We start from the raw sequence: 27,516 nt of genomic DNA, 5'->3' as shown, positions 1-27,516 counted from the left end.
TTAAACATGTATTTAGGAATAAGAATTTGATACAAAATATATTTTATAAAACGTACCAATAAAACAATATCCCTTAATTTTTTTAATTTTATTTGCCTTAAAGAAACTTTTGATTCATAAATAATATAGATAATACATATTATAAGCAAACGTTTAACATTTGCATACATATACATAAATATTCATTATTTTTCATTTTTACGATGACACTATAAAATAAGAGCAACAACATAAATCTAGTATCTTGATCACAATCTCATAACTTTTTGAATACTTATTCAACAATCCTGCAATACAAAAATATAATTAATGTACCCGGTTTTACAGAAATTATAATGTTGCATCAAATCATACGTACACAATACGCATCGTATTTGTGAAACCGGAGCCTTGCTTCCAGCCAGTGACTACAACGACATTGTCACCAGCTTTGATGAATGCGCGTTGCTTACCGAAGTTCAGTCCGAACTGAACTCTAGCATCAACATCCTTCAACCAATCGGACATCGGTGGTTCTGAAAATAAATACACAATACGTTATTTATTAATAGACTAAATAAACATATATATTAATCAACTAAATATTACTGTTTTTACCTTGGTATTGCAGTGGAAGAACGGCTCTGAACAAATGAGCTTGTCTGGCCGTTTGGGAAAAGCGAGTAACAGCAATGATCGGACAACGTGGTCTATATTTGGAAACAAGATGAGCTGAACGTCCAGATGTGGTGATTACAATAATGGCTGAAGCGTGACACTTGGAAGCAGCTTCAACGGATGCAATGGCAACTGAATGAGCAGCTCCAATAGGGGCTTGTATCTGTAAAATATGAATTAAATTGTAACATAAATGTAGGTCTTTTATTTAATACCAACCACATGAGCGCTTCTATTTCTCTTAAGATGTACCTAACGCAATATCTTTCAGCCACCTTCTAGTATACCTTAACCTTTCATTACAAAATATATGAAAACAACTAGCAAATTTTGTCAAAATTCTGTATATATAATCGAATGTAACTGATTAATGATAGCAAAAAATGAAAAAAAGTCAAGATCCAATGGCCAATTATGTCAAAAAAATTATTTCATACATATGTATGTATATACTCATAGATAATCATATGTACCCAGTTAAACTCAAATAAAATATTTAATTTGTAAGCAATAACTTATTTATAAAATGAAAAGAAATTGTGAAACACTAGATCAGGCCTCGGCAACCATTTTTGGCTATGGGTCAAAATAATTAAAATGTATTAAGAAGACTATTCGGGTCAGTGAATATTTTTGGTCCTAACAACCATATATGTATGTGATCTGGTCGTAACATGTACATATTTTTTAAAAAATTGGTCACTTAAAATCATCAAATGGGTCACTTAAAATCATCAAACGGGTCACTTGGTGACCCGCGTCATGGGTTGCCGAGCCCTGCGTTAGATTGTTACAAATTTTTTTAGAAATACAAGCACTTGAACCGGAAATTTAATGATACGAAAATAATTTTAGATCTAGAAATTTAATGGTAAACTTCATCTCGTGAAGTAAATATTGAGAATTGATGAACTAATGTATTTAAATGTATAAAAATTTCAAGACAAAAGATTTTTAAAAAATATAAAAATTTACTAATAGACATATATTAGCAAGTGCGAGTATTTCGCGTTAGTTCGCAAATTAAATTTACGAGTCAGTAGTGTTAATACAAGCAACCTTCCTATCAGGATGACCTCTAGAAGGAGAGTAATGTTTTGTCCTTAACACAATATCTTTTGGTCGTCTTCCACCATAACTCAACATTTCATTACAATATATTCTATTAGATTTATCAAATGGATAGGTATTGAAGCTTAATATTACATACATCTCATATAAATGGTATATACCTGTATGGATAGGTCGCTATATATTTGCTTTTGCCAGATGGCAGCTTCGGCCTCCTTACAGATGTTAGCCATAGTTTTGACGCATTCGAGAGGATAGTCTCCCTTGGCCGTCTCTCCTGATAGCATCACACAATCAGCTCCATCCAAAATAGCATTAGCCACGTCCGAAGATTCGGCTCTGGTAGAACGGGGCTTCTTCACCATGGACTCCAACATTTGAGTAGCACAAATCACAGGTTTTCCAACCCTGTTGCATCTGGCGATCATCGCCTTTTGGGCCAAGAACACCTTTTCAGGCGGAATCTCAATGCCAAGATCTCCTCTAGCGACCATGATACCGTCGGAAGCCTAAAAATTATAATAATTATATTAGATACTGCTTTTACACCAAATACATTACAAATAATAAAAAGTCGCCATACTTCAATGATCGAATCTAAGTTAACCATGCCTTGATGATTTTCAATCTTAGAAATCACCATGATATTTTTTCCCTTGTCTCCCAAAATGCCTCTAATTTCAGTCAAAGCATCGCCGTTACGGATAAAAGAAGCAAAAATCATATCGACTTCTTGTTCAACGCCAAACAGTAAGTCAGACTTATCCTTCTCGGAAACAGCTGGCAAATCGACTGGCAAACCTGGAAGGTTAACGCCCTTCCTCGATCCTAAAGTTCCACCGTTTTCAATCTCACAAGTGAGAGTATCGGAAGAGGATGACTTGCAAATGACTGAGATCAGACCGTCGTCGATAAAGATGCGATTACCGGGCTTCACGACGTTAGTGATGTTAACGTAATCTACGAAAACTGTATCGGCGTTTCCCTTCTCCATGAAATCCTTATTTGTTGTAAGCTTAATTGTATCGCCCTTCTTTAATTCCACTTCAGCCGAACCACCCTAAACATAATCATAAATAAATAAAAATAAAATACTCTTATTATCATAAATAATATATACAGATAAACATACTCCTTCTAATAAACCGGTTCTAATTTCAGGTCCTTTGGTATCAAGAGCGATAGCCAAAGGATAGGCCATGCCGATCTTGGCGCTGTAATTCTTAACAGCTTCGCGGATGTTCTTGATGGTGTTAGCGTGGAATTCGTGAGATCCATGCGAGAAGTTCAATCTTGCGATATTCATGCCGGTGTCCATCATTTTTTCCAACATTTCCACTTTCAAAGAAGCGGGTCCTGAAATTATTTTATTACTTATATGAATATATTTATATATTATTAATATATTATTAATTAGGTGGATATATTATTATAATTACAAAGATAACTCGATATGCGATAAGGTTATCATAGGCGGTGTTGTTGCAAGTCATTATGCATATGAAACATTGTTGACGTCACAGTGGATGGTCGTTGAAAAAGAGCTATACTAACCGATGGTGCAAATGATTCCGGAAAGGCGCACATAGGAGGCTTTGGAATCGATATCCAATGCACACATGTGCTGGAGGTGCGTTGCTGCATCCGCTGCTTGCGACTGCATACCTGGAACTGTACTGTTTACCTGAAATTTAAAATTAAAATTTATTAATAAAATTAATTAGAACCAATGTGATGAAAAGTAATAAGGAAAAATTATGTAAACCATATTTTACAGATAATTCACAAAAAGTGGTAAATCAATGTATATCCGCTTTTTACATAACACTTCAGTTCAAAAAATGATAATATAGTTAAAAGAGCACCATTAAGTGAAATGATGCGAACGGTAAGAATGCAAAGAACCGTTTTTGCCTAAATTCTATAACATCAAAGTATTTGTGAATCGTCACTTCCGCATGAAAAAATAAACAAAATGCCCCGTCATATATAATTGTTTAACGCTTATCTTAAAACAAATGTACATGATGTTTGTGTTAATTTTTTACTATTTTATCTATTTATTGTTTTTAAAGTGGTGCAGTCATGATGCTGTTCAATTGATTGTTAGCAATATCTGCATCAAGGCTTTCTTATTAATAATCATTTTTTTGCGAGAATTAAATAAGATAGCCATAAAAGTAGATAATAAGTGGCTTTTAAAAAGTATGTATGCACTGATAATCAAAGACCATAAAAAACGAATTAAAAATATGGTTTTATTATTAATAAATATTTATAATACAAAATAAAATCAATTATCCAAAACGAATCGTTTAAATTTAAATTTGTTATTTGTGTACATACATAAATATAAATAAATAATAATTATTGATTATATTTTTATATGTAATTGTATTTATATTTCACTCAACCTATTTTTACACATATTATTTATAAATAAATAATATTAACAGGTCAAAAGGTCAGTGTTTGTAGTATGAATATTTCAACTAAATATAGATTTTATTTTCCGCCTATAAACTGACCTTCATAAAAATAGTACACGCCAATTATCTATTGTGTTTTACCTCGTTTACATTTCTGTCAAGAACAAATAAATCAAGCACTGATACACAAATTCCATGAAATATAAATTACTGCATTGCGAATAACTTCACCCTCCAAAAAAAATTCCGGGAAAAACCAGATAAGTGCAAATCACATTCCTTTTCAGCTAAGTTTCAGTACCTTTTCTTCGGCGTCCGTAACCGTGGACCACACCATTTTCACGCTATTCAGCAACGGTGAATTCAGAGAAGATAGAGCCAATCGGTGAGCGATTAGCCGCGGTGAGAACACTGCGGGAAAACGTCCGGGAAAGACGTCCTTTAGCGAGCGAGTCGCAACCGAGAATTGTCCTTGTCGAAGGTCAGTGGTCTGAGAGCGGGCGATCGATGTTATGTTTTCCTTACATAACCTTCAGCGAGTTCCGTCGCTTTTCCGAACCCCTCTCGGCTGGGGTCGGACACGGTACTGAGACTCGACGGCCTATATTTAGCGCCCTGGGTGCTTATATTCGCCAATATGCGGGCGGCGTGTGCCAAAATTCAGAGAGAGACGAACGCTAAACATGCACTTCCGCGGCATTATGCAATGGCGCATGCGGATTATGCAACTGGACTGTATATTTTTGAATGATTACAGCTGACAAATCCGTCATAGTACTTTATTTAAGTCAAAAATAAAAAAAATAAAAAAAAATGAGAACCACTGATCGCGAGTTTCTGAAAATCTAAGGAGTGGGTGTAGCATTTATATATAAAAGCTATTATTTCAGTTCAAATCGCAGATTATCAACCAGTGAAACGCGTCTCAGCAGTAGAGGGAAAATTCCGGGAAAGCAGGGGTAAATCGAAATGCCAAATGGAAAGGAAGAAAAGACTTCCTTTGGAAAACAACCATAGCCCACTTTTTTATGTATTACCCCAATCGAACATATCGGTTACATGATATTGATATGCCAACTTTTCGTAGCACGTGAAAACATATTTAAGAATAAGGTTGGAAATTTCATGTACATATTTAGAAAAAAACAATCAATATAACATGTATTTGGGAAGAAAACCGTTATTATTATAATTTTTACAAGATCATAATTAAATTAAATCAAAACTATTTTATAGTCAGTAAATTCATTCCAACACTAATTGCAAAAATCAAGTAGATTTCTTTGTATAAAATTATATTACAGGATTTTTAATTTTATAATGTGTTATAGAATATTTTTTTAAATATATTTCTTTCTGAATTCTAAAGGGACATTAATAAATACTTTAACTATCGCAAGGGATAGATTTATTCAGATTTTTATCAATCTTATGTGTTATAATTGACATAAGTTCGCTAGCCAACCTAATCCGCCATATTGTTTCAAAATGGCAGTTATGCAAAAATATAAAAATCGTCACTTTGTAAAAACTAATCATAGAGAAAAAATAAACAGAACAAATATGCTCAGAAATGAAAATTTTAATTTAAAAAAATGTCATACGATAACTGCCATAATTTTACTAGTATCACAATAAATCTTGTTTTTATCTCGGCTAAGTTTGTTAGACAGCTTCATCCAGTATCTTGTTTAAAAATCGTAACTCGAATAAACAAAATCCTACAGCAAAAAATAAAGAAGGCAAAACCGTTTTATAACAAAAATAATCAAAAATTAAAAAAAAAATTGAATCATATGTACATAAACATATGTATGTATATTTATGTATAGTATATAACGACTTTGGTGACCAAGATAGTTGAAATCGAATTGCCATAAAACTTATCTGGAACTTTAAAATTATTTTTGTTAGCCAGCTTAATTCAATATCAGGTTAAAAATAGCGACTGTTAAAAAAGCGTGTCTCGGTTTAAAAAAATACTATAAAAAAAGTAGAGGTTGAAAATGTTCTATAATACATTATATATTTAAGTAAAATAAAAATCTTTGTTATACATATAGAAATCGACGTAATTTATGTTTTATATTATATAAATATGTTCAATATATTATATAAAACATAAAATTAATTATTTTTGTATTAGACATTGCTAAACTGAAAGGAATTCATTTGTCAGTAAAATAAAATTTTGAATACAACGAAAAAATTCTCGCTACACGACCAAATCAAGTAGAACATTTTATTTTAAAATTAATGTTTTTTTTTATATTAGTTCTATGTTGGATTTGTAATCTCAAATTTAGAAAAACAATATTTAATTTAAAAATACACTATTTTTATAAATAAAATTTGCTCTCCTCTACAATTTTACTGTCATAGTTTTAATAGTCAATTGTTTAAAAAAAATCTCGTGATACATAATTTGATAAAAACACTATATTTAGAAATATAATGAAATAAAACATTTTCAATAAAAAAAAACTGTCCATCAACAGTTAATAATAGAATAATTTTTATCTATTATTTTATATTATAGTACATAAAAATAGTTTGTTTTAACCGATAGTTGAACATAACTGCCACTTTAAAATACCATTTTTAATATTATAACGAAAAAATTCTCGCTACTCAAGCAAATCAAATGGAACATTTTTTTGTATATATGTTCTATATAGGATTTGTAATCTCAAATTAAAAAAAAACATTTTGAATATCACATTAAAATATAAAATAAAGTGTTTTTTATAATTAAAATTTGCTCTCATCTTTAATTTTCAATCATTGGTTAAAAAAATCTAGTGATACATAATTTATTAAAAATTATATTTTTAGAAAGATAACGAAATAAAACATTTTCAATAAAAAAGCTGTTCATCAACAGTTAATATTAAAATAATTTCTATCTAATATAGTACATAAAAATAGTATACTTTAACCGATAGTTGAATATAACGGCTACAAAAAAATGTATACCTAATTTGATAATTAATTAAATAATAATTAGAAAAAATAAGTATTAATCTAATCCTGAATATGTATAAACTTCTCGAAAACATTATTGTGTTTAATGAAAATAAAGCGTGAGAATAATTCAGTTGTATCTAATAAAATGTATTATTCATGAAAATTTTATTTTCAACATAATAAAAAATAAAAAGTATTATTATAATTAGTTATATAATAAATATACAGTAAAAATGTGGATAAATGATTGTGTGATGGTGAAAATATTGGAAACCACTGCCTTAAAATAATGTTAATGTTCAAATAAATATTGTTATCACGAAATCGATTATTAGCTGAAAAATAAACAAACAACAACTTAAAAGCAATTTTAAGAACGGATATAGTGTATGAAATGAAGTATGTACTAACAAATTAACTTAATTCAGAATCTTATATAAGTACAGTAAACTAAACAAGAATTTACTGTAATAAATATTAAAAAAAACATAGTCTGACTAAACATACAAATATGATAATGTCACGTGTTAGTTAGCACATGTATAATAATATGACATACACAAAAATTAAATGCTTATACAAATCATTCAGTGGCGGTCTGTAAAAATTTTAAGTGAAGGGGCTGCAGCAATTGAAATATTAAACTAAAATATGTACTATATTAGATATTGTACTAGACATAAGTTAAATTGAATAGGTTACATACATAAAAATATTTAAAACAGGATCGTCACTGAAATCATTGTCATACATTATAGTATTATGGATAATTTAATTTATCATAAAAGGCTAATTTGATATTGAAGTTAAATATGTATGTGGTTTTAAAAATATTTGTAAAAAAAGGTTTAGTGATATATAATAAATAAAAAACTTTTACACAATGACAATACTGCATGTTTTTATTCCTCAATTCCTTTCCAAGAAAATTCACAGACACTTTCGGCATCACAAACGCTTTACAACTAACGAAACGACGAATTACAAATTGAAAAATCGTCATATCTTAGAGAAAATTACTAATTTTGAAAACAAAAGAAACACAAATATTCAAAAAACAAAAATTCAAGTAGAAAATTGATTAATTTTAAAATTAAATATTATAAAACTAGAGACATCTATGAGCTGAAAAATTAATTAATCATACATCATTGCAAAATTATTATAAAAATTAGAAACACGTTCTACAATAATTGTCAAATATAAAACAGGACATTAAAATATTATTAAATATAAAAAAAACAATGGACGCAAAGATCCGTTACCATGGAAACTGTAAGTATTTATACAGATATACATATATACATAAATGCATAGAAAAAAATTATTAATGTTGACCCTATAAATAAAAATAACAACGATATTGACTTATGAAAACAAATCATAAATGCGTTATCAAAACATAAAATATACAAACACTTGCATCTTTATCTAAATTTATTTTTATACTTAAATAATGGTCAATTATTACAATTTTATTATTTTACTTGTTTCCCGGATCCCGTAGTCTTGCGTACAATTTAGCAATTGTATCTACATCAATTTCAGAATATTTCTTAATAGTATCACAGATAACCAATCGTTCGGTTGCATACCTTTCATTCGCGTTTTCCCCCAAACCCACATCAATCTTGCGCAACTGCTCGTGATGCTCTTTTTTATAAAAAGAAGCAGCTTGGAGAACCACAACTTGTAACAGTTCGTATAAGATCGGATACGTATCACTCTTCTGACACGTATTCCACAGCAACTGTTCCAGAGACATACCTTTATAGACCACTAAGTACGATTTCCACTCCTCTAAAGCACTAGCGATGGCCACTTCATCTTCTAGTTCGAAATCGTTATAGTTTTTGCAGTATTTAAACAGAATCTCGATTTCGCGTATGCCGTAAAGACTATCATATTGCTCCGGCCAGTTTGACGTATCAAATATTCTAGTTGCATTGGCTACTTCGAATATGTCAGTACTGACTAAACGTTTCAAATACATTATTACATTTTTACAAGTTGTACTAATTATCGAATTGATTCGTCTGATCTCACTTGGCAAAGAGTTTCTTCTAGTATTAATATTATGCATCTTCACCTTCTCGACGTTATTTATGACTTTGAAGATTTCCTCCTTCACATTCCACAACAGATTGTTACATTTTTTAAAAACATTTCCCATTTGTTTTAAAACGACAATCAATTCCATCAAAAACTTCATAAAAAACATCAATTCGTTGTCTTCTAATGACATCACAATTGTCGCCTGATACAGTTCATTGAATACTACTTCCCTCGTTTTCTCAGTAACGTGGTCCTTTTCTCTTAAAAGGCTTCTCATAGCATCGACTTTAAAAATCATAAAATCTTCAAGTCCTTGATGTTTGCACTTGTTCATCGCTCTAATAAATTTACCGCCGCAGCGTGTTATGTCTTCGGGAATGATATACGGAGACATCAGCGTGCAAATCAGCTTAATACGACCTGACATTGCGTTGAAAGCATTATCGATGACCATCAAGTGCTGTACAATATGCTTATGAAGCTTTCTGGTGCATCTATATACATGAGCAAAACTATCCCGCTCTATAGCTTCCAAAAGATCCACGAGCGGATTTTCATAGCCCGTAACACCAACGCTAACCAATTTGTATATATCTAATCCGAGACGATCCAAGAATTCACGCAATACGTTATTATCTTGTAAATCTTCAATATGAGTTAGTAACGAATGATGTAATTTACCTTCGGAAATGTACCTTATGTACAGAAAATAACTATCATAGGGGCATCTGCTTTTGAACTCATTATCTATAACAAACGATATATACTTAGACTTTTTTACTTTCCTCTTAACTTTCCTCATCACCATATTGTACACGCATTTCAAAAGCGATACTGCATCATAGTTGAACCTTTCGTCGTAAAGATTCGGTTGTGCTTGTTTCAAGTACCACAGACACTTCTGATTGAACGATATCGGATGGCTCACGTCTACTATAACAAACAAGGCCTTGAGCGCCATAATTAGATTAACGTATCTTTTTTCTTCAATCTTGACCCTCTCTTGAGGATCGTTCTCATAATTATTCTGTATTAAACAGTTGTTTATGTGGCCGGTGCACATTTGATGCGTTTCAAAGTTGGCATCATAGAAGGGTTGTAAAAATCTGACATCGTTCAAAGTCCCACGGTGTTCTAAGAATCTTATGCATACGGAGCAGTAATAAAATCCAAAGAACTTATCGTACATCAACCAAGGATACTTTGAAATCGCTGATTCGATATTATTGTGAACTGGACGGCTGGGAGGTAAAGGAGATGTAGAAGAACTTCCTGAGTCGCTTCTGGACGTCCCCAGATGAAGCAACCGTTGTAAAACTTCTAAGGGGTGATGTTGTCGATGTTCTTGGAGTTGTGAAATTAGCCACGGTTCAACTTGCATCGGTTGCGGCTGATGCCCAAATAGTTGCGACTGATGCGACAAATGCGGCATTGGTTCAACTTGCATCGGTTGCGGCTGGTGCTTTAATAGTTGTAGCTGATGCGACAAATGTGGCACCAGTTCAACTTGCATCGGTTGCGACTGATGCGACGAATGCGGCACCGGTTCAACTTGCATTGGTTGCGACTGATGCGACGAATGCGGCACCGGTTTAACTTGCATCGGTTGCGGTTGGTGCTTAAATAGTTGCGACTGATGCGACGAATGTGGCACCGGTTCAAGCTCCGTAAGTCGAGGTTGCTGCAACTGATGCGACGAATGCGGCACCGGTTTAGCTTGCATCGGTGGCGGTTGGTGCTTAAATAGTTGTGACTGATGCGACGAATGTGGCACCGGTTCAAGCTCCGTAGGTCGCGGTTGTTGCGACTGATGCGGCACCGGTTTAACTTGCATCGGTTGCGGTTGGTGCTTAAATAGTTGCGACTGATGCGACGAATGTGGCACTGGTTCAAGCTCCGTAGGTCGCGGTTGTTGTACGTGTCTAAATAATTGCATCTGATGCGACGAATGTGGCAACGGTTCGACTTGCATAGGCTGCTGCTGCGTCAACGAACGTTGCTGTTGTCTAAATATTTGAGGCTGATGCGACGAATGCGGCAGTGGTTCAGATTCCATAGGTTGCGGTTGTTGTATATGTCTTAGCAATTGCGGATAATGCGATGGTTCAATTTCCATAGCTCGTGGCTGTTGTACATGTCTAAATAGTTGCGGCTGATGCGACGAATGCGGCAGTGGTTCAACTTGCATAGACGAATCTTGCAAAAGTCGATAAGTAGGCACCTGATGCGACGAATGTGCGATTGGTTCAAATTGCATGGGTTGTGGCTGGGGCGACGATACAGATTGAAAAATTGACGGCCGATAAGATGAATGTGTCGTTTGTAAAAACCTATTTCGCAATGAATATGGCATTTGTATGCATTGATAAGGTGATAGCGTCGAAAGCAGTGATTGCGTCGAATGCGTCGAATGCGGCGATTGTGGTGACTGTGGAGATTGCGGAATAGACTGGGCTTGTGGTGAAGGATACGAAAGTTGTGGGCCTTGTATAAGTGGAAGCTGTCGCATAGATTGCGATCGCTGCAAAGGTTCTAACAATTGTGGAATTCGCAAAGGCTGAGAAGGTTGTGCTTGTAGTTGTTGAGAGATCTGCGACGGCTGACTCGTAGCTTGTAATAACTGTAATAACGAAGAATGCGAACTTTGCTGCTGTTCCATAGATTGATATTGTTGTGGAGGTTGCTGCGAAGATGCCAGCTCTCGCGAGGGAAGCTCATCGCAACCATTGGCACGTGGAGAACGTGACGGTGGCTGTTGTGGGTAATACACTGGTCGCGGAGTTTTCAGTATTTGCAACAACGATGGAGTTTGTAGGTCCAATGATTGCGGCCGTAGTGGCGGTCGCAGCGGTTCCGATTCTTGCGTAGCTTGCGGTTGTTGCTGCTGTTGTGTCTCTCTCCTATTTTTCTGTTGTTGCTTCCGTCGCGTTGAATGTGATTTTTTTGGAGATTTTAAAGTGTTCGGTTGTGGAAGTTGCGTCGGTTGCAGCTCTCCCTCTGTTGTTGGTTTACAACGTTCCTCAGATTGCGATTGTGGCGATCGTGGAGGTTGAAAATTCTCAGAGGGTTGGAAAGTACGCTCCATAATTTCATAAATATCCATCGATTCTTCTTGTCGCGGCGGCTGTAAAGACTGCGACTGTTGTGAAGATTGCTTAGAACTTCCATTGACTCGCAACTGTGGCGATAATTGTAGCTGCAAAGTCTGGATTTGTTGCGGAGTCAACTCCAAAACAACATCAAGTTCTGATTGTTGTTGAGGCGGTAAAGGTTGTGGCTCTTGAGACTGTTCCAATAATTGATTGGAACGTCCATTGCGTTGTGATTGTGACGACAATTGAATTTGCAGTTGCGGAGATATTAAAGGCGATTGCAAAGGCATTACGTCCAAAATGACATCGATTTCCAAAGATTCTGATTGTTGCTGTGGCATAGACTCTTGCCATTGTTGTATAGATTGATCGAAATGACCGTTGCGTGGTGACAAAGTAGCCTGTAAAGTTTGCGATTGTCGCGGAGATCGCAACGGCACGGGATCCGGAATCTCATCAATCTCTAATGATTCTAATTGTCGCGACGCTTGCGCCTGTTGTACTGTTGGTGAAGTTCGTTGCTGTTGTATAGATTGATCGAAATGGCCATTGCGCGGCGATAAGTCAAGCTGTAAAGTTTGCGACTGTCGAGAAGTGTTCGGTAGTTGCAGAGATTCATCTACAGCTTGATTGATTTGCAACGATTCTGGTCGTGTCGGCGAATATAAGACCGATCTAGCATAAGACTGGCGTTCAGTGCGGTGCGGCTGTTGTGGCGGTCGCAACAGTTCTGGATGCTGCTGTTCGACCCTCGGCTCTGACGTATACGGTAGATCTATGTACGCTATCGGCTGACGGGGTGTCTGCGGTCTTCGTGGCGATTGTGAACGTCGATATGACTGTAACTGTGATTCTCGCGACGACGAGTCTGGCTCTTGCTGCTGTACTATCGGACGTGGCAAAATCGGTATGATCTCTAAAGCATGTAGCGTCGGTGTCGAGACAGATCGCTGCGAAAGTTGCGACTCTTGCAACACTGGTATAATTTCGACCGGATCTTGGCGCGGCGTCGAGTGAGGCTGTTGCGCAGGCTGCGGAATATGACGCGCTAACAGATCCTGCAGAGGTTGCACCAATCGCGCCGGTTGCTGTTCATCGGGACGCTGAAGTGGCGGCGGATGTCGCGACGAACGAGGCTGCAGCCAGTACAGAGGGGGTAGCTGTTCTTGACGCTGAGGCTGAGCTGGTCTCGGTTCTTGGTCGAATCGCGCGGCAACCGGTCGTCTCCGAGATCGAGACGGCGGTCCATCGCCGCCATTGCATGCGGAATCGGAAGAATTAGGCGAGCGATGATTTTCCGACATCGTGCATTTGAATTAGGCGCGCGGAAACGAATTTTTAGATGAAACGCAGCGAACTGACAATGTTGTCAACGCGATAAACCGAACGAAATATTTTTAATTACTACCGACATACGTCAACCTGTGAAATTCGATATCTAATAGATTATATTAAAAAGCCATTAAGCAGAAATGTATAAATAAGTTAAGAATTATTTAATTAATTATTTATGAATTATTATTGAAGTATTAAAAAAATACACACTACTAAAAAAAATAATTTTGAATCCCTGCATTACGTTGTTCAATTAAAACTTCATATAATCTCTGAAAGTCCCTTAACGTATTTTAGTTAGTATACAATATTCTTATTATTTTATTTTTTGTTACAACTTTAAATGTCAAAAGATTAGTATACTATATGAATGGATAAAGAATATCAATAAACCATCTTTGTGAGAGACAGAAAATGCCAGATTACAGTAAAATAGTTGTCGGGAAAAGTAAATATCTTCATACAGACATGTAAATAACTTATATAGTATTTTCTCATTAAGAACGAATATTTATAAATTACATAAGGAAATTAAATGTATCTAAATTAAATCAGACAGATGTCAATAATCACGGGTGTTCAAAGTGGCAAACGTTAGTTTGCAACAATAAATTTATGAAATGGATCACTTAACCACCGCTCAACGCGTTAAAATTGTTCAATTGCTCTACAGAAATAACAATTCTGTACAAATGGGTATCAAAATTTACGGGAAGATTATGGTCAATTTTATCGTCCTACTGAGCGAACAATTCGCAACGTAATGAATTTATTTTAAGAGAATTGAAGCGTTGGAGATAGGGTAAGGCCTGTGCATCATTAGGCCGCCCATTCAGCCAAGAATATTGCTGCTTTAAGTGAAAGTGTGGCATTGACGATTCGAAGGCGTTCACAGCTTTTGGGCTTTTCTTATGGTTCCCTTTAGCGCATTTTGCATCTGGACTTGCACCTACGCCAGTATAAAATTCAGATATCAAAAGAAATGAAGCCCAGAGACCATGAACAGCGAAAAATTTACGCATATTGAATGTTAAAGCAGCAGGAAGTTATTGCTGACTTTTTAAAGAAAATCTTCTCTGATGAAGCACATTTTCACAAGCAAATTACCGCATATGGAGCAAGGAAAATCCTCACGAGAGACCATTACATGCCCAAAAAGCAACTGTTTGGTGCACATTGTGGCAAGAAGGTGTCTTTTGGCGTTACTTTTTTGAAAACGATGAAGGTGTGACTGTAACAGTCAATGGTGAGCGTTATAGGCACATGATTATTTTTGGCACCAAATTGAAAATATTGATGTGGAAGACATGTGAATCCAACAAGACGGCGCAACTTGCTACACATCGGGTACAACGTTGGATGTTTTGCCTGGAACGTTCCCAGGTCATATTATTTCACGTTTTGGTGACGTCAATTGGCCGCCAAGATCATGCGAACACCGTTGGATTTTTCTGTAGTTACGCTGAGATCGTGTCTACGCCAACAAACCCGAAACTTTGGAGCTACTAAAAAGCAATATCCGCCAAGATACACCCCGAAATGTACGAAATAGTCATCGAAACGATCGGCTGCTACAAAAAGTTCAAAGGCGGCCATTTAATTTGTATTATTTTTTCACAATTAATAAAATACATAAAATATATAATTAATAATAAAAAAATCCGAAAATAAAACCTGAATTTGTATTATTTTTTAAAAAAAAGTTTGGAAACCTTATTACATATAAATTTAATATTGAAAGGAAAATTTAATTACTTAACACATTAATGTACAGTTCGGTTACAGTGGGTAATAAGCGCAATAATGGACACAATTCGTGACAAACATAATTATTAAAACAATAGAAACGTGAGTAATATATATTTTATAATAAAATAATAAAAAAAAAATATATATATATATATATATATATATATATATATATATATATATATATATATATATATATATATATATATATATATATATATATATATATATATATATATATATATATATATATAATGTAACTTTGTAATGTAATATTTAAAGCGCAATTAATTTTAAATATATATTTTTTCCATTATTTACATATTGCAACATTAAAAGTGAGTCACAGCTTTCGCCGGTCGCCATTTAATCAAGCGAGTTGACAATCTACACAATTCTAGAAAATATGGACGTTTATGCATAATAGCAGTCATACAATAATGAACCTAGGCGAGGCTTATGAGATAATGAGCCAACATAATAAAACAACAGATTAACATACGTCATTTTGTTTATAAGGAACACAATTAAACGGCGATTTTATGCGAAAACCGACTATTGAATATTTATCATCTTCGTTTTAAATGCCTTAGGCAGTTTTTACTGACTTACCCCAGCCATTGTTGTGCGAAACGTTTGCGAATTTGACAGCGAAGCTCCTCCGACGCCGACTGTCTGATGACTGACTGGAAAACGGAACGCGAAAGGACAGAAAGGTCATAATGGAGTCGCGATTTTTTTCCAAAATAAAAAACAAAACTTTTGCACAACAACCTATTATAGATCGCTCTTAAATTCCGAGCGATTTAAAACAGCAAAAAGTAACACCTGCTCTTTTTAATAATTTTACCACTTTCCTTGACATTAATAATATATGATACGCTGATATACGATATCGCGTGATAAGGTTTTAAAAATACAATGCTCCAAATAAATGCTGTTATAATATTCCATCTAAATAAGAAACGTACAGTTCAAAATTTAATATATTTTTTAAATCATAAAAGCATTATAATTGACCATAAAATCCAAACATAAATAAAAATACAATCAAATGCAGAATCAGTAGTCGAGTTATGTAAATTTTTAAGTTCTTCCTAAAAATAAGCGTACGGCCGAAATAAACACGAACTAGACAAATAACAGAAGTCACCTTGACTGTTGGGTTTTTTAAATACTAAAAAATTAATCAACATAAATTCCTTTTAAATCAAAGTCACATGATAATAACGTGATTCTCTACCATAATATTTGTTAGTAGATGCATATGTCGCCTTTAGGTCTATCTATTTAACATAGTTAAAACTATACCAATTGATCGTAAACGTTAAACTGTTCATAAACTAGTATGAGGGAGATATTATTTCGCATTACTGCATATTAAATTGTATTTGGAACGTGTTCGATTGCGACAATCATAAATGAATTCAATAAACGGTTCAGATGTGTCAAATTTAACGATTTTTATTCGATTCAGTTGACCCCCGAATTATGAGATACACAAACGATTATTGTCTTTAAATGATTCATGGGGTCACAGCGTTTCTATTTATAACGCGCGGGATTCTCCTCTGTGCGCAATCAAATTAATCGGTGCCTGGTGGACGTATTATATATTTTAAATTTTAGCAAAAAACTAGTGCGTCGATTTGTGGGCATGCATTTTTCGTAAAAAGGAAGTGTTAAGATAGCAGTACATACCCTGCGCTGTTCACGCGAAAACCACCAACGTCGTACTAAACGAATTTATTTTGTAAAGATTATTGCTGTCTAGAAGTGAATAGTGTATGGTGTTTATGATTTAATTTAACAATAATATAATTGTGTAATTATATAGATAATACAATAATTTATTTAATATAATAAATAGATACCCTAACTGAACGCTGAACACGATAAGTTGAACGTAAAAAAGATACTAAAATAGTTACTAGTTATATGTATAATAACTAGTATTTATTTGTGTGTGTGTATGTGCATAAATGTATGTATGTAAGAATAAAAAAATATATGTACTAAAAATATAGTATATCTATATATTATATATTAATAAACATTATTCATAGGTGATTCTTGTCAAAATAAACATCCACCAAAAATACATAAACAGGTAAGAGACAATGGTATAATAACTGCAAAACACATTAGATACTACAATATACTAAAAATAAATATATTTTTTATTGCTCAAAATGCTGTAATATATGTGTATTCAATATATCATAACTATCAAGCTAATCGTTAATTAATTTATATTACTTTTACATTCGTTTTTAATTGTATATTTAGTTAGTTATCCGTTGATTTTTCAACGGATGTTGTGGGAATTTGTATACAAAAAAGCACAAATTATTTATTATTGTGCAATTAAAAATGGTACCAGAAAAATGCAATGAAATAAGTCTTATCATTTTCTTTGAATTAAATAACATTTGTATGATTTGAATTGACTTTACATTTTATAGATATAAAATACGTTTTCTGTTAGTAATGAGTTTTGAATCTCCTAGTAACCAGTTTCATTTCAGAATATCTGCTTGTGCTTACATTTTTATTTTTTCATTTGTATTTCTTCAAGCTTCTATGAGTAATGTCACTTAGTTAAACTAGAGCATTAGTATTGAAAACAATAATACACTGTTATTGTCAAGAAGACAACATACCCAGATTTGTATATACAATATAAAAAACTTGCATTGTCCCATATATATTTATGAACATAATTATATGAAAAGAACTCGATTTATTTTATGTTTATTTTTTTCATACTTTCAAAAAAATAATTTTATGCAACAATAAATTAATTAATTTAAGATCGGCAAAAAACGTTTAAAACCACACTATACCTTATCAGTACCTGCTATCGGCAAAAGAGTCAAAGGTGATTGTGATGACCTTCGACACTCCTTAACACTATGACAAAAAATAGGAAGAAAAACACGTCTATCGCTTCTGGTTTACGAATTGTCTGATTCAGCATTTGAATGCAAATGCGTCACGAAAAAAAACATAAACACGAATTGTGTAATTAAGAAAATAAGTTTATTGAACAATATTTATATTTTAGCAATACATATTACATATTACAGAATGTACAAGCATTTTTTTAAACATTCTTTTGCAATATCGTACCAATACAATTGCAAATCTCTCGTCGGATTTTAATCTAAGCGATCTTCATCCAAACTACTAAAAATATTAAAATTTATTTTTTATTAAACGTGTAAGCAATAAATATACTATTGAAAAATAGTTTGTGGCAAATCGTTCCAAATTAAAATCTGATCCACGCTCAAGTAAAAGTTCAATTAAAAATATCGCGTATCAGTGGCACGAAGCGAACGATTCAGTTATGCGAAAAGCTAAATAAATATTAAAAAATATAAGTTCAGTATTTACAATAAAAACAAATATAAAAAAAATAGTCAGAACATTGTATATATTTGATTAAAAAAATTCTGAATCTGCATCTTATATATATACATGAGATGTTCATTTTTCTTTTATGATAAACAATTCAAAGCCCAATACTCAACGCATCATCATCATCATCATCATCATAACTTGCTATCGAAAAGCAATTCAATATCCTAACCTAAAATCTCACTAGCATTTTCAAATATCACTTGTTAAAACACCTCTTTCGCGTTTCACACTCCTTGTTACGTTTTAACATTGATCCTGTAAGTGATACAATTGTACAATAAGGGTTTCTTTAATATTATTTCAACAAACACTGCGTCAAATGATTTCAATCATAAAAAATACTTAACACTTAACCAACGGGTCCTTTTTTCGCTGCCTGCTGCATGAAAACGGGCAGTTTTGCAAGTATTTCGCGCAACGCAAAATTAAAAGCAAAAACATCATAAATTAAAAAAAATTCAAACTTAATGTTTTATAAAATTTGTGAATTAATCACGGCAAAAAAATTATGGTGACATTTACAATCTCTTTGTGTTTGTACACTTTGCTTTGATCTAAATCAAGTCATAATATTTTATATATACAAACATTTATTCCATAGATGACAGTGCAATTAGCCTGTTTTTGCGAATAGATACTACAGAATCCGTTGGTAAATATCAGAGGTCTCAAAAGGAAGACACTACCCATCCTATGGATTACCATCAGCGAACATAACGTATATAAACTACCGGACCCGTCGGTTAAGTGTTACTACGTTCACGAGTTTATCTCGCAATATAACAATAATAAAAATTCATATTCGTTACAATGTATTAATAAATATTATAATAAAAAATGTTAAAAACCAATAAAGAATCAATATTTAGAATACTTTTTATTTTCATACTCATGCATTAAACAGTTCCAATAAAACGTTAATATAAAATCATAGTGCATTTTTTTATAACTTTATAAGTTTGACTAGTTTAAATCAAACAATAATCAATGAAATACTCGGGAATTTAGTACAAAGTCTATTTGAAAGTACAATTTAAATAAATGCAAACTGTGGCTTGTTCTAAAATATTAAAATACATATATTAGTTCAACAAAGATAACGATCTTTTAGTCGGAGCTAAAATCAGATTAATTTTTTAAAAGTGAATATTTACTTTTAGTTAGGGATGGGTTCTCGACACTCACAATTTTGGCAAAAAATAGTTTAAAAAAATTATTTTATTCCAAGTAACTAAAAGTATTCTTGATTTAATGACTATATATAATAGAAAAAACTGTATTTTTCTAATAGAATGATTATTGTAAACTAATGAAAAATACAGATTTAATCTAAAAAATGAAAAAATCTTCAATTCTGAATTAATGATTTAACCAATGAAGTATCGAGAAAACATTAAATTTACCCATCTCCACTTTCAAGGATTGCTCAGCTATATTTTATATATATATATATATTTTTATGCGTTTCGTTAAAAAAAAGAAGCATTGTCAACAGTGATGCTCAAACTCTAATGAAAAAAAAATACTATTTACATGGCTATTTAACCCATTTGGAATTATCGTCGTCGTATACTTATTTAAATTACTCCGAGTCGGCTTTTACGTAAAACAACAGGTAAGGTGTGGACGTAGATCTAATCTTGGGCTTGGACGACAGCAGCTCGTCGAACTCATCGTTCGATACGATCTTGACGGTCTCGTCGTCGCACATGAACCAGACGTCCTGGTCAGAGTTGCTATGATCGTCGTAGCTCCAAATGTTCTTATTAAGTTTGACGCCGCAGCACTCCATGCTCGAGCAGAACGATGCGCGATCGACGGTCGGAAGTCCGGCATTGTTTTGAACAGTATTGAACACTTTGCGCTTCACGGGCTGAACCTTCTCGGGCACGCCGCTGTTCTTACTCCGCGCGAACAAATTCTTCATAAAGTTGGGCTTTTCATTTGAATTGGCCACGAAGCAACCTTTGTTATCTCTATCGCAACACACGTAAGGATCGGCGACTCCGGCGAACTGAGCCCGGATGTAAGCTATGTAATGACCGCCGGTTAAAGTCTGCCCTAAGTGCATGATCACGCCGTACAATACGTATCGATGGGGTTTCTCTGAAGCTGGCAGATCGCAGCACGTATCGCAAAAGCACGCTAAATTCAAAGGTGTCGGCATATGAGACGTCAGTTTCTTCATGCCGCCGCTGAACCTCTTTAACTGCAACACTAATAATCGGGGCAGGGTTTCGTATGTGACGGAGCGACGAGCCTCGTTATATCTGACGCACTCGTCGCACCAATACTTGTTTTGATCTCGCAAATATTCATTAGTCACGCAAGCGTGCTGGTACACGGCGCTCGGTTCTTTCACCCGGTCGCATTCAGCCCTGCCCTCCTCCGGTATAGGCACTGATATGTCGCACATAGTCTGTTTACGTTCAGTCACTATTTCACACTCTAAACAAGTCGTTCTTAACACAGTGGTCCCTTCGAAGTCCTCGGCTACAAAGTCGAAACCCAAGTTCTTGCTCCATTCGTTCGACGCGAGGCCGCAGTCTTCCTCCAGCGCCGACGGCTTTTGGTTGTTTTCCTTCGTCGGCGAGTCCAACTTGGACGCTTTTGTTTTTTTCCGGTTTTTCCACGATTTCCTCAATATACCGAGGGAGGGCTTAGAGCAGATGAGGGTCGACGGACCGTCGCTATCTACAGACGATTGTTCACTCAGGGTGTTTGAGCTACAAAACACAAAAAAAAAATATTAAAATCTGCATAATAATAAATATGTACATATGAAAATAAGTAATTCGTTGTTCTGAATATAAACTATAGCGACCCAGATACAACGTCCGTCCGGAGACGCAGCCTACGCGAAAATAAAGTCCCGCTGAGCCTTGCACGCGAACTAAGCGGCGTTGTACAATGATGCTGCATCCTTGCTATCGCGTCCAATGCGCGGAGTGGGGATGCTCTGGGAATATAAGGTGGTGCCAAAAGCTCACATTTACATTGGACTCTGGACACTCGACTAGACTACACCTCGCCGCTCGGATCACATCTTCGCTAAACAGACTCCTTCGAACTCGGATTTATACTTCGCCTCCTGTCTGAGCAACCATCTCCAGGACACGCACTCGAGGATAAATATCGATGACTAGTCGAAGGGTTTAACTGCGACAACAAGGTTCACCGGCAAACACGTCAAGAATGTTTCATAAGGGCCACTTTATACAGTTCATTGTACAAACGTCCTATTACAAATCATCAACCGACACTGCCGAAAACAACATATTGAAGCGTAAACGACAATCCACGACCTGACCGCTTCAAAACTAAAAAGAAATTACATTTTTATAACATGCTACTTTGAATAGGCAACACTTATGATAGTTTTCATCTAATAAACCAAGAGAAACAATGTGAAAACTAAAGATTTGCCTAAACATTTATACAGTCATTTTGAAACTAAGACGGATGAAGTTAATTTCAAAAATAGACGATGAAACTCTGAATTTCCTGGAGGTCAAAATTTAAATTCGGAATTGAATCAGAATTTTTAATTTTAACTGAGAACTATTGGTTGATTTAAAAAATCTTTATAATATAAATATGTATTTGAAAACTTGATTTATACGTCATTTTTTAGAATTATAACTTTTGTGCATCTTTTCGAAAATTTTGGACAAAATTAAACAAAAATACTAATATGATTAAATTAAGCGTTTAATTATGATATATTTTGGATTGTTATGAAGGATAAAATGCATCATATTTTTACAAATTTGTAAATTTTTGCTACTGTTGTAATTAGTATTTTGCTAGCAAGTTCATTTATTTTTTGTTATAATCAGAAATATGATATTTCGCCTGATATGACATTATAGTTCAACATGATAAAATTGACTATAGCAAATAAAATTTTATAGGTTAGCTAATTACAGCAATAAAATATGTATTAACTACAATAATAAAAAATAACATTTTGTAAAAAAAAATAAAGTGATTTTTATTGGTAACTGGTCATAAGACAATTTGCTCATAACGAAAATTAGGTCACAAAAACGATCACTCACACGGAACATCACTCACATAGTTTATGGAAAATTATTAAATTTTAATATTAACAGGACATAAGACTCATAAGTATCGACTGAAATAAGATAATAATAAATATTCATACACTATTTTTTAAATAATTTTATTTGGTCCTACAAGAAAAATCTTCGGATTAAATAATAATGTGGCAATTAGGTTTTTGATTTAAAATCGAAAGCATAATCAGCCTATTTATCAAATTAATTTTAAATCCAAATATTAAATACTTTATTAAATTTAAACAATTATTTACAGCACAAAAAGTACATACATTAAAATTATCCATATGCTTTCAACTCTTAAATCAAAAATGCCTAATTCTTACATTATTATTTAACCCGGAGATTTCTCTTGTAAATCTGGATATTATTTTAAAAAATACATAGTATATGAATATTTATTAATATTTTATTTTAATCAATTGAATTTTTTTCACCTTGTGTCCTGTTAATATTGAAATTAAATAACTTTCCTTTTCTTAAACCGTGTGAGTGATGTTCCATGTGAAGAATATTCGTCTGAGCAATCGCCATGTAAGCGATCGATTTGCGACCAATATTCATGGGAGCAAGTTGCCTTGCAAAACTAGTATTCAAACATTAAAACATGCAACAGCAAATAGAATATTTTTTTTCAAAGATTTACTATAGATATATTTTAAGATATGAATAATTACCCATTAGATAAATCCGAATAGTGATTAAATCTATGTTGCAACGACCGACAAGTCTCTCTAATGCTATCCAACAAGCACATCAATAATTCGTGAGCGTCCTGCTGCTGATTGCCCTCGAAGATGGGATTGACGTTGCGCAACGCACTCAAGAACGTGTCGGCCTGGTACGGATCCGCGTTGTCTCTAACTTCCGACGCTCGCAGGCTGGTGTACATCTCGTGCATCTTCTCGGTCGTGACCTGTATTTTGCTCTTGCATCCGTTGCCCTCGTTGAAGCCGCCCAACGAGAGCAGATCTTTGCTACTCCATGATCTGGAGCTGGAGTTGGCGAAGGTGGCGAAGTTTCGACCGAGCGAGGAGCTCTTCGCTTTCGCCTGACCGAACTTTTGATCAGCGATGGCAAGATCGGCAACCAGGTGATGCAGGTTGTGCAAAAAGTTGGGCGTGAAACGCAACGTGTAGATGACGCTGTTTAAGAAACAAGTGTTTCCCAAGTTGGAGAGGGTAGCTATCGGTGATCTTCCGTCGGCTGTTTTCCGGCCACCGAAGCTGTTTTGCGAATCCGCATGGTAGCCATTCAACATATCGACCTCGTGATGAACTCGATTTTCTCACGCCAAATTATCAACTGGAAATAAAACATGGATCGTTTATATATAAGTTCATTACAAATTAAGCTTCGCATATCAATAGCTTGGAAGAATACGGCTACAACACAAAATTAATATTTTTTATAATAATATAACAAGCAATCTACGGAAGATTGGCAGGCATTTTAAGCTATTTTGTGGACTTACAACTTTAACGCATATGTATTGTGCATATAGAAAATATGAAAATAAATGTTATAGTTGCAAACAATAATAATCTGTTCTCTGGTATATTGAATAGTATATAATATATGCAGTATATGTTATGAAAAATATATTATATAACTACACTTTATTGTTATTAATGTAATCTTGCAATAAAAAAATACGATTTTAAATTTTTTTGCTTACCTAATAAAATTTGTAAGCATAGTGTTTATTTACCAAATGGATACTATTCACCCTCATTTTATGTATGGCTATTTATAAGATATTTATTTATTGATTTTATATTCCACTCTAAATTTATGCTTTTACAGACAAATATTATCATATTTTCTCCCATACAATTGTCACTTTATAATTGTTTTTTGGGTAACACAAACTTGTCACAAACGCTTGTTTAATTTAGGAAAATTTGTCTTTAGTACTTTACTGTTATTAGGGGTCAAATTTATTCTAAAAAAATATTTATTCATTTTATTTATTTATATACAATTATAAATGATGTTTTTTAAGTAGATTCGTTGCAGAGAGGTGCTAATGGGGTGTTCACTGTTCTGACTAACATATACATATGTAGCAAAACGATGTTTTACCACATAAATACGTTTTAAAATTTAAACAAGTTTGGTGCAAACGAACGGTAGCGAGTGAGCGGTGGTCAGAATAGCGAACACTCCATGAATAACTCTGCAACGAATCTACTTAAAAATGTCATTTATAATTGTACATAAATAAATAAAATATATAAACAAATTAATATTTATTTTTAAAATAAATTTGAGTCCCAATAACTGAAAAGTACCTTTTTTTAAATAAATTTATACATAAAAAACAAAACCTCAGGGGGGGGGGGGATCGAAAATGTTTGCACTATACATGGATTCTATAATCAAATTAAGAGTTTTATAGGGTTTGACTGGAAATAATGATATAATATGTTAAGTGATATACTGACATATGCCAGCATAGTAATATATCAATTATATACCTTTATCCCTTACATAAAACATAATTGTCTTGACTTTCAATGTATTTAACACTAGATTTACTGGTATTAAGCCGTCAATTTCACGGGTGTCATTAAAATTAGGTATATAGTGACCAGAATTTCAAAAATAAAAATAGCGTTAACAAATTTGCATTATCGTAAAAAAAAACAGAAAAAATACTGTCTGATACAAATCAAATCAGAAACTTGTCAAAATCTAGTATTAGTACAGTTTATTTGAAATTATTACTTGTACCATATGTTCAGCTATAATAAAATAAAATCATTTAAATGGAAAAACATTGCACAATATTCTTAACAAATATAACAGTTAAATTGTAAAAATGAACTTAAATAGGTCAAATGTCGCATTCATAAAGAATAATATATATAAAAAAATATAATATATCTGTGTAAATGTATTTAAAGTTTATTCGCGTTATACATGTTTGATCATTATTGAGATAAATTCCGTCAATATGGATTCGCGCATTTTTTTATTACTAAAATGTCTAAAAGTGGTTCGATATAAAACACGATAATTGTACATTTATGATTATAGTTTCTGTCAATGAATAGACAGATTAATATAGGTAAGACAAGATCGTATCCAGTTATGACATGCGTACATTTTAATGAGTAATGGGAAATGACAGTTATCGAGTGGTACACGTCTAACCTTCATAATACATTTGTAGCAGCGCGAGGAGCGCAGGCCGGCCCTCCCGTGCCCGTTGCGGGTCAGGGCCGGCTCGGGTGCTTCGGGCGTCTTAAACGGGACGCGAACACCTCATGACGAGTCACAAAACGGAAAATCGCCTACCGCGGCCCGAGGCCGCGCCGACACTCGTCCGAAGATGTTCACTGCTACGTTCTGGCCCTGACAATTTACTTATCGGCCATGAAAAGGTGACGCTACTAAAAATCTTTTTCAGGTAATATCTAAACAAAAGAAAATATTGGAAAATACCCTTTTTTATTATTCAATACTTTAAATTTTAAATATGTATTTGGTTATTTTTATTATTGTTCAATATTACCCCTATAACAACGGTAACATACTATTATTTTTACAAAGTTTTTTTAAACTAGTTACTTTAGTAAACAAATATTTTATTCTCATAAGTCAGTGTATGCTCCTTTTTATCAGAACATAAATAATAGCAACGCATCTGAGATCATTTGGTATAAACAAAGATAGCAATGTTATTTAGAAAATGTATATTGCGCAATAAGAATTCAAAAAATACCCTGAAATTAGGACACCTTTAAAATGTTGCTAATAACTTATCGCCATAGTTCTCAATATTTTTCAAGTAAGAAACATTACGGGAAATTTGACATTTATTTTACGGAATACTTACAATATAACATAAACTTTAAAGCAGGGGTAGCTAACCTTTTTAAAATCAAAAGCGCAATGAAAAAAAGTACACTGCTCGCGGAATTAGCTACCACTGTTTCAAAATAATGCTTTAATAAAATAATGAAATACCGATATTGACTGATATAAACACATATACTAAAAATAACTTCAATTTACAATACTTGACAAAAAGTCTTAAGTTTTATGCGATACGTGCGCTTGGTGATCTTTGCGGATTTTAGCAAATATTGGGTCAGTTTTCCTTCCTTATTCAGAGTAAAACTTAGACAAACGAATTTCTCATACAATCAAATTGTTTAGTGCCAAACAATGAAACATATTATGGGGGCCAATATAGATTTGTTATGGCCAAAACTGGTCGGCGCAGAAGTGGCGGTGTTGTGACGGCTCTCTCTCTCTCTTCCGGCAAGCTTGTAAGGGTTCGGACGCGTGCCGTCGCGCGTCCGCCCCATTCTTATAATGTAAACCGTAACCTCAAATAAATATACTACTGCAGCGGCTCAATCTGTGTCTCATTGCCACCCACCATCATCACAGCCCCTAAACTGGTGACCCCGACGTGATCCTGAGCACAGATATGGAGTCAGACGAAAAATGGCAGACACAGACGCCGCTGCAGTACAAAAAGCCGAGCCGCTGCAAATCCACTTGCTGCCACCCCGCCGGAGCTTCCCTGGATCCGGACTCGAGCTGGCGGACCACCAAGACGATGGGCCTGCGCCTCCGACCATGAGCCGCCATCGTCAGCCGCCGCCGCCGCCGACCACGTGACCCAGGAAGCATCCG

The 27,516-nt window shown here is 34.0% G+C and overlaps 2 protein-coding genes across 5 annotated transcripts; both read right to left on the bottom strand.

Moving 5' to 3' along the window:
• Window positions 1-188: 188 nt before the first annotated feature.
• On the bottom strand, window positions 189-17,132 carry LOC148229936 (pyruvate kinase-like). 4 transcript variants are annotated; one of them, XM_088197300.1, is made up of 8 exons: window positions 17,057-17,132; window positions 3,283-3,412; window positions 2,861-3,084; window positions 2,312-2,788; window positions 1,890-2,237; window positions 598-820; window positions 359-515; window positions 189-287 (listed from the first exon to the last, which is right to left on the bottom strand). In XM_088197300.1, exons 2-8 carry the CDS (start codon window positions 3,389-3,391, stop codon window positions 275-277), a joined length of 1,551 nt encoding a protein of 516 aa, XP_088053426.1. In that variant the 5' UTR covers window positions 3,392-3,412; window positions 17,057-17,132; the 3' UTR covers window positions 189-274. The 4 variants fall into 4 exon arrangements, with proteins under 4 accessions (XP_088053426.1, XP_088053425.1, XP_088053423.1 ...); XM_088197299.1 differs by lacking the exon at window positions 17,057-17,132 and adding an exon at window positions 15,968-16,039; XM_088197297.1 differs by lacking the exon at window positions 17,057-17,132 and adding an exon at window positions 4,459-4,745.
• A 1,243-nt stretch (window positions 17,133-18,375) lies between these two features.
• Usp1 (ubiquitin specific protease 1) lies at window positions 18,376-26,192 on the bottom strand. The gene is made up of 3 exons (XM_088197296.1): window positions 26,023-26,192; window positions 23,541-24,168; window positions 18,376-21,507 (listed from the first exon to the last, which is right to left on the bottom strand). Exons 2-3 carry the CDS (start codon window positions 24,122-24,124, stop codon window positions 20,364-20,366), a joined length of 1,728 nt encoding a protein of 575 aa, XP_088053422.1. The 5' UTR covers window positions 24,125-24,168; window positions 26,023-26,192; the 3' UTR covers window positions 18,376-20,363.
• Between the last annotated feature and the right edge of the window lie 1,324 nt (window positions 26,193-27,516).

The sequence above is a fragment of the Plectrocnemia conspersa genome, unplaced genomic scaffold, assembly GCF_051122295.1.
Source record: "Plectrocnemia conspersa isolate PC_06_02 unplaced genomic scaffold, ASM5112229v1 ptg000011l, whole genome shotgun sequence".
NCBI lineage: Eukaryota > Metazoa > Arthropoda > Insecta > Trichoptera > Polycentropodidae > Plectrocnemia > Plectrocnemia conspersa.
This window is presented reverse-complemented; position numbering and strand designations above follow the sequence as displayed.